The 15,246-nt window shown below is 30.3% G+C and overlaps 2 protein-coding genes across 3 annotated transcripts in view; one reads left to right on the top strand and one right to left on the bottom strand.

Moving 5' to 3' along the window:
• Window positions 1-15,246, top strand: part of LOC113378429 — a 295,400-nt gene that overhangs the window by 92,435 nt on the left and 187,719 nt on the right. The window lies entirely within an intron of this gene.
• Window positions 1-15,246, bottom strand: part of LOC113378426 (glutamate receptor 1-like) — a 263,910-nt gene that overhangs the window by 191,014 nt on the left and 57,650 nt on the right. Inside the window, exon 3 of the mRNA XM_026618953.1 lies at window positions 12,753-12,882. Within this exon, the coding sequence (XP_026474738.1) occupies window positions 12,753-12,882 (130 nt within the window). The remainder of the gene's footprint in view (window positions 1-12,752; window positions 12,883-15,246) is intronic.

Genomic DNA, 15,246 nt, shown 5'->3' with positions numbered 1-15,246 from the left:
ATATATATATATATATATATATATATATATGTGTGATTTAGATTTTTTGTTCGACGTTGAGACATATCTTGAATGTTAGTTTGCAGCCAATCGTCGAAATAAAAGAACAATAAATAATGAACTATTTATTTATACGTTTTAACACGGTATGTGTGTCATCATTCAGTTTTTTTTTAAATATGCATACAGTATCTAAAGAATTTGTACAAAGATTAAAGAAAATAAAATCAAAAAATATTATATTAATGGAAACATACCACACCAGAAAAAACACTCACAAAAAATTAAACTAACAATATTGAAAAATACAAAAATAAAATTTTTATTTTAAAGTTAAACCAAAGAGATATGTAGTGTAGCTCTGTATATATATATATATATATATATATATATATATATATATATATATATATATCTTTTGATATTTAAAGAGCGTTGTATATTTTTTGTACATAATATTCTGAATGGATTGTAATCTGCATTTTCCAATATTTAATCTCCATGATTCTGTGGATTGAAGCCAAACTAAAATCTTCGTATAAAGTGTGTTGTGTTTCAGTAAAAAACGTTTAACTCTAAATAATTTGCATTTTATTCTGCAACAAGACGATAAACTTGCCAAGTTTTCATTATTATGTTACGATGAAAGTTTTTGCTTGTTGACTATTTGGATTATTTACGTTCAAATAATCATTTAAGAAAATGAAAATCATTAAAGTTGTTTCTACATAAAGTTCTTAAATTATTATCATCCGAGCGCTGCCTTCCAATTAATTAATACACTGAAGATTCTGCATTAAGTGATAGCAATTTAATGCACTCCACTTACTCAAAAGTTAAATTACAAGATAGTAACTCGATTATTCGAGCAATTGTACTGCACAAACGTTACTTTTGAAGACGGTAATTATTTTGATAAACTATGAATTAACAAATTGAATGAAATATATTCAACAAATGTAGAATTGGAATATTTATAAACTACTATTTAATTAAATAAATATATTTATTGGATAGGTTTTGTTTTTAACTTTGAGAATTTTATGGTTCCGCATCGAAATTGCAAATAATTGCAAGTGACATTTTGTCTTGAGGCAATTTACAAAATAATCATGATAAGTGTAAATAATAAACTAAATCAATAAGAATTTAGATTTAATTACTTTAGACAGTTAAACTAACTACAGCTCTTTTCTTAGGTTCATAGTATTTTAGAATATTCGTTAAGATCACGAACTCAATTTTCAAACCTCAAAATACAATCAAGTTCAATAAAAAATTAATAATTAATTACGAAGAAACATGGCCTGACTTGAAAATAATCAGCACGATTATTATCTGATTTTCAAATGGTTTTTTAATCATCAAAATCACTTCAGCATTTTTTTTAGGTTTGGCTGGTCGCCTCGCAAAAATCGATGTAGGTATATGAAAAAATTAATGCCTACCTGTGGACAAATTTTTTTCTATTTTCTGTATGCCTTAGCATTTTTTATATTTTTACATTACTTTGAATATAAAATTCTATATATACATAATAGTAAATTTTAGTATCAAAACAATTTTTGAAGTTATTGCTTTTATAATCAGTCCGCTTTGCACCATAGAATTTTATTTTTATAAAAGTTAAAGAAGTTGTTTAAATTAATAAATATTGAAAAAATCAAATTTAACTTGATTGAAATGGATCTACTGCAAAAAGTAGCTAAACAAATTCATATCTTTGTATTTAATGATGGAGTTTTCGTGCTAAATTAAAACTTAACTCAAAAACTTCACAACTCTCTTAATTTAAAACTGCGATGAGAAGTTTTATATTGTGAAACGAGCATGAATATTCAACAAGATCTCTGAAAAAAAAATCACAATGAATTATCTGTTCAAATATGATATTACTTCATATATGTATTGCAGTAATGCAGTAATTCTTTTTATTTATTTCCAATCACTATTATTATAGTTGTAGTATTTAATTCTAGAATATAATACCTAAAATTCTCATTCCTATTTTGAAATACCATAGTGCTCGCACCAGAGTAATGTTTCCATGTATTTGCATTAATTATACATTAATTTTATATGTGAAATAATGAGTATTTACGTATTCATAATTTATATGATTACTCTCGGCGTATGTGACAATTTTTCTCACAAACGTGTTAATATAATACGATTTCATCTACAATACAGAATTTTAATGGATTATCGCAATCGTTCCATCGTTTGAGTTAATACGATTACTATATAATCCAGTTTTATTTGAATGCAGATTATACATAATTTTATTTATTGGTAACGTTTTAAAAAAAAATGATTTTTTTATTAGGATGACTTTTTTATTATAATCGAGAAGTTGTATAGAAAATAGGTTTTGTTAAAATATTTTTAAATAATAGAGATAGTTTAATTTTAATGTCGCTGAGATTAAAATAATTATAATTACTAATAAACGTAATGTATTTAATAATGAAACAAACACATGTGTTCTGTGTATTTTTGAATGAAATTCAAATGTAATGTTTAAATTAATATTAAAATGTAAATATTGAACACATTGAGATATTTTCTATTTTATAATATTTATAATTTTATTACGCGCGTAAGGTGTAATGGATAAAATATACCATCATGTTGTAACCATTATATTGTGACGGATTAGAGAGTTGATGCTCCCCTTTCTTAGGGTATATGCAACGACTTCCATTATTACGTCTAGCGTTGCATCCCCAACGAAAGGGTTACACCAACTCCTTAACCCGACTTCTTTAAACACCCTGTAATTACCTGTGGAAAAGCCAACTAACTACGCGAATGAAACAGAATGTACTTTTAGCTTATTTAATCATTACTAATCATTACAGGTGTAACGGCATGACAATACCTACGTACTGTCATGCCCTTTGCCTAAAACCTAACGTACTCACAAATCTTTATTAATTACTAACGTAAAACGGTATCAACGGAGTAACGATAACGGAACGGAGCGGAGGGAATAGTTTATAAAACCAATAATACATCTGACCTTTACTGGAACGGGTTCTCCTCTCCTGGCACAACACACACACCACTATACACAAAGCGGGTCCAGCGCCTGGCGCGTGGACCCACTGACCTCCTCAGAGGATGATACAATTCTTAATGCTATTTTTCAACCCCAGACTGGACCTTATATTGGCATCCCTAATAGGCGTGGTGGGGGAGCGTCATTGCACTGGTGGTTATGCAACCCTTTTGACGACAATACCGATTGTCGTTACACGCCCCCCTGTCACAGTAGAGTCGGCCTCGGCTCTTAAATTCAAAGTTGAAATTATTGCCCTCTCCTGGTTTTTTCCGGGTTGTTCCGGTGTTTTTCGTAGGGTCCTGTTTTGCCCTTTGGTCCTCGTCTTTGGGTTGGCTAGTTTAACTTGGTTGGCTTTGCTCAAGTGTGAGCTTTGGCTGCTAGACGATGATTGTAGTTGTGGTTGCGTGCTGGCCGTCCTTTAGGCGTTGTGGTTCCGGTCAGATATTCCTAGAATCCTGGTAAGCTATTCCCCCTTTGTTTACAAACTCAAAACACGTAGCAGCTAGTAAACATAAACTTACATATACACGGGTCTGATAAAAAATACATTAACATCCTTAATACAAAAAAAAAACGAAAACAAAATCCTTCAGTAACACAAAAATTACAATACAAAAATAAGTCCGTTTGCTTAAGACTATCTTAACCTATTTCGTTCTCAAAGAAACCGTGTTGGGAAAAACTGTACTCAGCAAATTCAGAAAAAAAAGAAAGACAAGACTAGACTCAGAAAAAAAAGTAGTTATATAACACAGACTAACAAAAGACAAAAACTTAATAAAAAAAATATTCGAAGTACAATCGTTTTTCGTACAATTTTTTCGTAACACGTTTCCTTGAAACGCAATCTTATCCTATGTGCGTGTGCTGTCACCTATTTTCTTGGTTGTAGTATTAGAATTAATGGAATAACCGTAACCCGAATTATAAATCAGTTCGCCAGAAATCATGAACCCGATGATATGGACAATCTTTTACTGTGTAACGCGCGGAAAAACTTTGACAAGAAAAAAAAACGAAACTAATATGACAATAAACAAGAAACAAAAATACTCCTCAATTTACAAAATACAATTATTTAAATAACTAGTTTACTTTTACGGACGCGACGTTTACCGTAATTCAGCCTCTACTGGTGTGATTGCCCCCCAAATACAAGACCACAGATGGGGGCTAGGATCTAGTATTCCTTCATTGCTCCCCCCGCAGAGCCCCATACCAATAATAATATCTCTAGACCGACCGTCTATGCCCACCCAAAAACAAATGGCACTTACACTTAACACCTATGTAAGCGTGACACACCTGGGGTTCCTCAGCCCGGCACAAAAGTACCCCAAATTGCCCCCTTGACGGGAGATGGCGTGCTGCGACCTATGTCGCCATCCCGATCTTCGCTGAAGGTACCTTCACAACCATATTCCATAATAATCCATAATACATAATAATTCACATAATAATTCGACGGCTGCGGGGTTGATTAAGGGCGGTTTCCCCGATTGAAACCGTACGCGTCCATCGATTCGGACATCTCAATGGTCCTCGCTCGTGGACTACTGGGCCCAGCTTTCAACTCATATATATAACCGTAAAACAAAAGCGTAAATCCGATATGGCGTCCCAATATAAGCCTGCAGACTTATATTTATAATATCTTGTTGCAACTAACTTATACTCAACAACCGAAAATCCCAATATAGCTTCCTTATATGTCTTCTTATATTCTAATGCTTAATTTTACGACTTATCTAAGGGGGGGGTGGAATCCTAAATCTAAATCTATTACTATAATTATGTTTAATTATTTACATATGTACATCTATATATAAGTTCTTATATATATTTAAAAAAACGAAGTGAAAAGTAAAAAAAAATATTTTTTATTCTATTGGTTTGCGACCAAAAACTTCTTTTACTCTGGTGACGTGGACCGTGTCGTATCTGTAATTATTTCTAACTCTACGCTCAATCTTATAATTAAGGCCTGAAAATTTATCAACTATTTTATAAGGCCCGTGCCATGTATGTTGTAACTTGTCTGACTGGCCTTATCTACGAACTTCTGAGTTCCCTAACACCCACTACTCGCCTACGACAAATTCGGCATTTTTGTTGAGCTCTCGCGATATTTTGTAGTAGGTACTCGTTCGCGAGTCGAGTCTAACTGGTTTACCGCGAGTGCCCTATCGCATGCCTCGGCCCTCCACGACTTAGCGCTACGTCGCTCGGCAGCCGGGCTGTCTACGGGCTATTCTTATAAAAAAAATAAAGAAAAGAAAAAAAAAATGAAAATAAATAATTAAAAAAAAGATGGTAAAGGCTACGACACGATCCTTTGATTTACATATTTGTTTATACAAACAAACCTATTCATTTAAGTATAATTAACCCTGATTCCAAATATCAACTTCACCCTATCTGGAAATACCCATTCTTCCTTCTTTCGATTATTCCTTCATTATTCATCATTATTTTTATTTGCCATATCGGATCCCTCAATCTGGATTGGGCGGTCAAAAACACGAGCCAATAACTATTGACGAGACAGGATTAAAGTATTTTCAATCAAAATAAAATCGTAATATGTCCATATAAAAGGGCGTCACGAAAATTAAACAAAACGCCGACGGTATAGACGCGGTAATACACTACAAACGTTTGTTTGGTTTGATTTACGGTAACATTATCAGTGAGCAAATAACATACGACGAAAATAATACATAAACGATTTGGGCACCTTAACATATTCAACATTTCAACTAACAATTGCCCTCAATACTCTCATCACCTTGTTCCACGCCTTGTAACATAGGCCATAAACTCTATCCGTAAACCAAACCAAACCTTTCGCGACGCACGGCAAAACAAACACAACGACAAATATATCAATATAGAAAAAAAAACGAAATTCTAGTATATTAAAAATGGCGAACAAAGCGGATAATGCAATAATGAAAAGTAGGATAAAAAAAAAGTAAAAGTAACGAAGTTACGCGTATGATATAAAATTAATTTATTAAGAAATAGTAAAATATTAAAAATAGTAAAATGCAACATAAAACTTCGTATGATCAACGAAAGAATATAGTTCTTAAAAAGCGAAAAAAAAACGAGAGCGAAAAAACTGCCTTTAGCCGTTCACGTATCATTCCGAACAATACATGAACGTTCATCTAATTGCCGAACTACAAATACGTATATTGCAAATCCGGGTTCTACCTTTGCAATTGTCTCTGTGTTCGTAGAAATACGACTTTTCGAAGGGAAATGTCACCTGCCCACCCGCTCTATTTAACCAAGGTTTTCTAGGCCTTTGGTTTCCAAGCCACATAATCGTCGGTCGAACTGATCGCCTTAGCTGCCATTATGAATTATGGTGAAAAGTCGTATTCTATTATCAATTAATAAATAAGATCAATTAGATGAAGCCACGAATTGAGCACTAAGCAATGACGTTCCGGCGGGAATGAGAACGCCATTAATACGCGTAAGAAGAAAAAACGAAAGAGAAAAAAAAAATAGAAAAGTACAATATTAAAATCGATAAAACTAAATTCATTATTGCATCACCCTACTGAAACAACACGAAAATACACGACATTAAAATATTAAAAAAACGAATAAAAAACATACTAATACTACAAACCAATTACATAATACCGGTTGTGTAATACAACCCTCCAGCTGGTCAGATACAATTAGCATGTCTATGATGTAACGATTAAGGGAAAAGAAAAGTTACAATAAACTCGAAAATAATATTAACATCTTGGTTCGGCACTTTCTGCCTGCTAATACATTTTTTTTTAAAAACTCTTTGCGTTCTCTACGCAATTTTTTTCCACATACGCGGCCTTTGCGCCCCTTGTTACCGCGCGTTTCCTCGAAAATTCACTTCATTTTCAGATCATAGACATGCTAGCTACTATTCCCTCCGTGAACAACAATAAAAACAAACATACTCCATTTTTAAAAATATTTGCTAACTCTTTGGTTAATTCTCGACGATACAAAACTCAATTAATTTTACTTTCAATGATAAAAAAAAAAAAAAACTTATGCCAATGTTGCATTATAAAACCCATATTTAAATTATATAAAACAAAACTAATCCTAATTATCCTAAACCTATCAAAATCCTAACTAAAATGTTACTAACTTATTAAGAAAGTACAAATAACAAGAGAAAAAAAATCAATCTTTACTAGCTTAATAACTTATGTAATATTTTAAATAATCCAATACCTAATAAAATCTTAACTAAAAATATGAAATATTGTTGTTAACTTATTGAGAAAATACAAACTAAAAAAAATAATAAAACGTCTCAATATTACTGGCATAATAAATTATGTATCAATACCTATCATGTTCTTATCTAAGTAATTCTGTCTCATTCGCGAATCATCTCGAAAAAAATATGTAATTACAGGGCTCATCAAACTTCGCGAACGAGATTAACGAAACACAAACAAAAGGACAATCAATAAAAAATAAATAAAATCAACTCAATACTATTTGCGGTTATCTGTACTTTTTAATTATAATTATATTATTTAGTATAAAAAAAAGAATATACGAAAAGTGAAAGTTTTTTTTGAATATGGATTATTTCAAGTATGCGACTGGCGCCGCAGACTGTGCAAAAAAAAACTTAACGGTTCTGTCGCGTTGCGTACGCCACTACGGCACCCCGTCGATAGGGTCAAAAATTGTCAAGTGCTGAGGCATAACAGAAACGTTGGGATTGTCAAAAAAAGACAATATATTTAAGATCTGTATATAAACATATCAATGAAAAAAAATACTAGGGATTACTGAAACATAATATTTGCCTATTAACTGTTTTCGAAGACAGAAAAAATACGATTTGTGTGTGGCATAGGGTCAAGTGTACGGAACTTGAGATTTACGAAGAAAACGAAATATATTTTGAGGGGCAATGTGTTTCAAATCTTTCGAACTAGCCTATCAAAACAAAATACTTGAAACGACTCGAAAACTGTTTGACGATTTATAAGTTACTTTACAGAAATTGAAATTGATATGAATGTTTGACCGAGTTTTTTTTTATATATATACCCAGGGGGAACAAAATGGAACGAACGCAACAATTAAAATAAATCCAAATTTTAAAATAAAATTAACTACATTTTTTGTAATATTATATTCAAAGAAAAAGAAAAAAAATAGAATGCACACACACAACAATTAAATTAAATCTGATTTTAAAATAAGAATAATACTTTTAATATTTTTTGTAATATTATAGACTAAATAGGTTAAATAAATATAAGTTTAATAATTTTTAAGTAAGTTACGTAACTTTAAATTCAATAATTTTATATACTTTTTAGAACTAAACTTAACAAATATTAGGTAACAATTATAATATTGACGCAAACCGCAGCCAAAACAATAGATTTGGTTAAATAAAATTAAACTAGATTATTACATATTCCATACTCAAAACATTAAACAAATAAAAATCACTTATATTTTCAGCGTAGTAAAATTCTACTAACAATAAAACTACCACGTCACCGCGAAAAGAACACAATAAAAAAAATGAAAATACACAGATAAACGCAAGTAGTGATACACATAGAAAAAACAATTATAATTACCACATTATTTACGCAATATTCAAATTTCAACAAATTACTAAATTTACCGAACAACGTACTATAACAAAAAAACATCTATCATGAAAATTAACGTAACTTATACACGTAACTAGTGGGAGCGACTCGCTTAGCTTTTAATAAAAATAATAATAGTAATTATTAAAAATATTAAAAATTTGTGAGGGGGGTTTATGGGGAATCGAATGCGTTTTCACCATTGTGACGGATTAAATAGGGGTTGATACTCCCCTTTCTTAGGGGATATGCAACGACTTCCATTATTACGTCTAGCGTTGCATCCCCAACGAAAGGGTTACACCAACTCCTTAACCCGACTTCTTTAAACACCCTGTAATTACCTGTGGAAAAGCCAACTAACTACGCGAATGAAACAGAATGTACTTTTAGCTTATTTAATCATTACTAATCATTACAGGTGTAACGGCATGACAATACCTACGTACTGTCATGCCCTTTGCCTAAAACCTAACGTACTCACAAATCTTTATTAATTACTAACGTAAAACGGTATCAACGGAGTAACGATAACGGAACGGAGGGAATAGTTTATAAAACCAATAATGCATCTGACCTTTACTGGAACGGGTTCTCCTCTCCTGGCACAACACACACACCACTATACACAAAGCGGGTCCAGCGCCTGGCGCGTGGACCCACTGACCTCCTCAGAGGATGATACAATTCTTAATGCCATTTTTCAACCCCAGACTGGACCTTATATTGGCATCCCTATTGGGCGTGGTGGGGGAGCGTCATTGCACTGGTGGTTATGCAACCCTTTTGACGACAATACCGATTGTCGTTACAATATATATTGGAATACATCTTCTTTAATTGAAACAAAACATGAAATGAAGAGAAACTATTTATTATAGCAATGATTTGTATTAATTCGGGAAAATGTGTGAAAAAGAAATTATGTCTTAATTAGAGAAATCGGGACACCACACCAAAATAATGAAAATTAGTAATAAAAGAATTAAATATTATATATTTGTAATACGTAATAATGATCATTAATACAACAGGGGGGATATATAGTGGCAAAAAAAATTGGTCACGTGAACGAAGAAATTTTAGAAATGTTAATAATATTTTGATATTTGTATTTGATTAAAAATGAAAACCAAGTTTATTAAAACATTAAAATGTTATGAGAGTATAAACTGAAGGCACAAGATCACAGTTCGTGATCCACCGAGATGCTGCCGAACTCTATTGAATAATACACTTTGTTTATATTGTCGAAGGACCAGATATAATTAGATAATGGCTATATCAGATCGATTAAATTAGAGAGACAATAGATAGTTTAGTTAATGTATATTTTGACAGAATAATACGTTGATATAAAATTTGAGTTAATATTACTTGTTGCTAGTTTGAATGTTGATTTTAGACTGATTTTAATTACTTTAAAAAAGTTAATACTGATTTATAGAGTTCTCTATATTTTTATATCATTTTTCTGATTGGTCCGTTTTGGATTTAAGTGACATCCCATTACATTTTTATATAATCAGTTGTTGACCTGCGATTTTTTTGAATCGAGTTCAATGAAGAAAAGTTTCTTAGAAGAGAGGATTAATATTTGAGGGTCTGCAAGAAACAGGAACAGGATACGTTACAATGAATTTATAATTTTTATTCTGTTAGAAAGGTATTAAAATATCTTTGAATAATTTAGAACAGGGTTGACGCCTTAGGCGTTAACAAAAATATGATTAAATATCAATAGCCAAATTCTGTATATGCGAGTATATACAGAATTTGACTATTTTTAATTGTCCTGCTTTAAATCACATAGATGAATGATTCAGAGTGTTGATTAATGCAGTTTTGATGCGTTTTTTCAGTAGATTCAAAATATATCTATAATAACACAGGTCCACAAAAAAGTTGTTTGTATTAAGTGTACGGCATATGTTTTCTAATGTAGTTTTTACCGCTAAACACGAATCAAAATTGGCAGTCAAATAACAAAAAATTGAAACAAAAACAACATCTCCGATCTAGAAATTCTTCAGCATGATAATTAAAATCTTATAATTTCTGTCATTTCCAGGCCCTTTTTACATTGAATGACTATTGAGTTTTAATTAATTGTTTTTTGTGTAATTCAGCAGTAATTTGAAAACGGATTGTTAAAAGGGGTTGTTTTGAACAGCATTCTTTTATTATCGTAGTTTTCTGAATACAGTAAAAGCTTCTTATTCGCGGGAATACGTTCCATAAGAAAGCCGCGAATAAAAATTCCACGATGACAAAATGAAAAATAATGTTGAGAACTATTATGAAATATGCAATATATTAAGTATAACAGGTACCATATTGAAATTAGTAATAAATCTAGTATCAAATCTCACAATAATGTAAAACTTAATATTAATTACAATAATCTATTCTTAAAATAAGAGTCGATTTATAAAAGTTTTATATTAATGTTAAATGTGGTACTAAACTTATTACCAACTAATTTCAATATGGGATCTGTCATAATTAAGATATGTAATACATATTCTCAACAATATATAAATAAATTATTTTTAATTATACTTTTGAAGTAAAACTTCTTTAGGCCCGAATTTACTAAGGTGTAAATCCCTTCAAATACAACGGAAGTGCGTTACGGTTCTCGATGAAATCATTTCTATATGGGTCGATTGTGATTAGACGTCGTGTATGTGAATAGAGATCTGTCGTTGTATGCGTACCGGCATCAACGTTGTATGCGTTCCAATATCAACAAGGAAATCGGCAAAGGTAAATAAACATTTTAAAGTTACATTATAGTACAAATCTTGATTTAATAAAAAATGCCTGAATCAGAAGAATATTTTAGCCCATTCCTTGAAAATATTAAAACAAATTAAACATTAATTAGAAATTATTTCTATATTACTCGTAGTTTCTATAAAATTGAATTTATTAAAACGGAAAATATTTTTAGGCAAGACAGATATTACAGGTTTTCAAAGAATGAGATTGTCGCCAACGAAAAAGTAAAAAAAATACAAGCAGCCAATGAATGTATGTTAATTTAAATTACAGGAAGTACTTCAAACACAATTACATGATGAGTGAAGTTTCGAAAACAATATTTGTTTAGGCGTTGTTTAACGTAATCCACTGTGTGACCGAATATTATAGAATTTATTAATCAACAATTTCTGCATTCCTCTAATGAAGGTTCATTTTTAAATGCTAATTACAATGACAAACCGATCATGTCAGATTTGAAGTATGACTTCAATTACATTATTGTTTTTAAATATTATACATATTTTTAATGCTATTACAAAAATATAATTTATAATTCATCATTATATAAATAATTTATCATCATGGGTGTTACCATATTACTGATAAACATTATGCAAAATTGTTATATGATACATTTATTTTCACTTAAATGCCAACTTGTACAGTAGCAAATAAGTTTTACTTCAGTCGCGAGTGTACCTTACGCGCACTCTTTTTTTGTACATTTTGATTAATTATGGTGAGCTAAGGTAATGGTTTGAAAAACTTTGTAATACTGTCTTGCTCGGCAGTTTTTAACTGCTTTCTTAATTCAAATTAATACTCAACAGTCACATCAGTAATTTGCATTTTAAAAATAGCTCTTTCCATAAACGAACCAATGCTCATATAGAAATCGGATTTCATGTCGATTTGAATTTAAAAATATAATTTATTTATTGAGTAATAAATAAGGTTGTATATATATATATATATATATATATATATATATATATATATTTATATATATACGTATAATATATTGGTTTACATTCTTAAAAGCGCTGATAGCAGCGAAGACGGCCGAGACAACGAAGGCGGCTTACTTATATCAAAGTTTTCTTTGTTAGTTCAAAATGACGGCATTTATAAAGGATTATGGGTTCATTACATATTGGAATCCGCAATTAACGAAATGTTTTGTCGCGAATATAACAATTGGGTCGCAACTTTTTTGGCCGCGAATGAAGAAAGTGCAAACAAGAAACTAATACTGTATACATATCATTTTTACTCACCGTCATGCGAATCGTACAAATAGATGATCTTCTTCCAGCCGTAGTATCGCACCGTGTCGATGATCGCCTGGTGGTAGTCGGGGCGCATACTGATCGCGTAGTCGAGGAAGCCAGACGACGGCGTTAGCACCTGAAAAACGAATTTGAATGCCGCGTCAGGAATAATTTTTGTTATAATATTTGCTAGAAAGAATATTTGCGCTGCTCGCACATGCGTTTGTTATTCAAACATAATTTTTCATTTTTAAACTAGCTAATCTTCAATTAACTATTAAGAACTATCGCACAATTCTAGGTTAACACAAGGGGCACCTGCTTTAGAGGCGCTAAACAATCTTTTTTTTTGCAAAAATGTCTTTTTAATATATCCATAAAATTTCAGAAACAAATTCAAAATATTTTCAGAGTTTCAGAAGAAATAGTGAGCAAGCGTCGAGTAGGTATACAAGCGGAACAAGAACTTCGACGCGCGATTTCTCGATTTTTCATTTTTTCTAATTGGCGAGAAATATAGGAAAAAATTTAACGTCCTAACGAAACGAGACGGAATTGATTTTATTCAGAATTAAATTCTCTCCTAGTTGAACCTAAAAAAATCTTAAATTTACTTAATTACTTAATTAGGTCACTTTTTAATCAATATAAAGTGATTTTTTTTTTCCAAAGAAATATATGCTAAGTTGCAAAAAATTGTTGAACTTCTCACTTTTTTAGATTTTGTAGGTTTAACTAGAATCTATACTATTGAAAATATAAATTTGTTTTGTTTTTTTTTTGTTTCGGATGGAAATTGTGACCAGCATCTTTCCCGCCACACGACAAATGCACGCTCGTGGCGCCTCGTCAAAATGCTTGTGCCCGGCATATTATGACATATATTTTAATAAAAAAATTCGAGAAAAATGTTAAAATATATATTTATCTTCTTTCCTAAAAATTTTCCACGTAGATCTACCGTTAATTTTAGTACGTAATACGGATTCTGATTTTTACACAGTTATTTTTTTATACTTTTTTGTATAGTATTATTAACTCTATCTAGTTTGTTGTTTTTAATTTTTAAAAAGTGATGTTGAATTTGAAAACCTTAATGAAGAATTCGAAAGATGTTTCAAGTGATGACAGTAAATTTTTATCACTCAAAAACAAAATTATACATAGATTATATTCTTTAGAGAGTGAATTTAACCATAATGATTTGAATAGAGATCAATCAAGTCTTAAAAAAGCTGTTTCTTAAAAAATACTAAATACTAGTTTATTTTAGTTACAATGCTTACAATCCCGCCCGTTAAGTGTTAAATTGAAATTGAACTAAGAATAGTACACGTGAGAAATTAAAAATTAGATTTTTTGAAGAAAAATGTTTTGTAACTCCAACATATTATAATAACATAGTATACAATTTCATTAACTAATTTTAGCATCTTCATACGCTTTACAATTAGTTTTCTTTCAAGCAAAAGTAAACCCGGTATCTGCAAAATAAAAGTACCAAAAATCAAAATACCACGAATTTAGAAAATGTTATTAATATATTCTAAAAACAATTAAATAATTTGGAATTACGGATAGCACGTAAAGTAACAGACTTATTAAATACCAATTTGTTTTGGATGGATCAGTTACTCTGAGTTTTCAATCAAAATTATATATTCAGTAATAACTTTATTACTGACATTAGTACTGTTCCGAACAGAATATGTTTTTTACGTTTTTATGCAAATTTTTATATGCCATAATTCAATTAAAATATGGTAGCAAATGTTTTTTTTTTAATTTAAAAATTTGCGTAACACAAATCGATGTAAAAAAAACTATTTATAATATAATTATCTTATAAGTTGTACAACCAAAGCATTTCTATGTAACTACTAAAGTAAATATTGCTAATAAAGGTGCTTTTTTTCTCGAATTATTTACGAAAATCGCACATTTTTTCAAATCCTGATAATATATTCATACCATTGAATGAATTTCACTAAATAAAAATGCTTTGTGATTTATGCTTATATATATATATATATATATATATATATATATATATCTACATCATGGTTTTGATCGGAAGCCTCATAATTTATAATTATGAAATAAAAAATTTAATAATCGTTTTCAATTTGATAGCATATTTGTTTAATTAATTTAACAATATTGCACAGAATTTAATAATATGCTACACGAGTTTTAATATAGTTTAATAAATTATTTTGATTTATTACAGTTAATTAATTATAATGTTTTTTTTAAATTTAAATGCTAAATTATAATATAAACAGACCAATAGAAAAACATTGAAATGGGATGGCTAGGAGGCAAAGAGGTTGAATGTCTTATTCTTAATTTTGAAGGAACATCATATGCATTATTCAACCAATGCAAAATATAAATTACATGGGTGCATTTTTTGCAGAGAGAACACTGTATATAACCTTGATCTGGTATTTCGTTAGAATTCATCAGCAGAGTTGGAACTTATTAGTTCAATTTTTCT

This window comes from Ctenocephalides felis, unplaced genomic scaffold, assembly GCF_003426905.1.
Source record: "Ctenocephalides felis isolate EL2017-DRISC unplaced genomic scaffold, ASM342690v1 CF-g0.4_SCAFFOLD_01886, whole genome shotgun sequence".
Lineage (NCBI taxonomy): Eukaryota > Metazoa > Arthropoda > Insecta > Siphonaptera > Pulicidae > Ctenocephalides > Ctenocephalides felis.
This window is presented reverse-complemented; position numbering and strand designations above follow the sequence as displayed.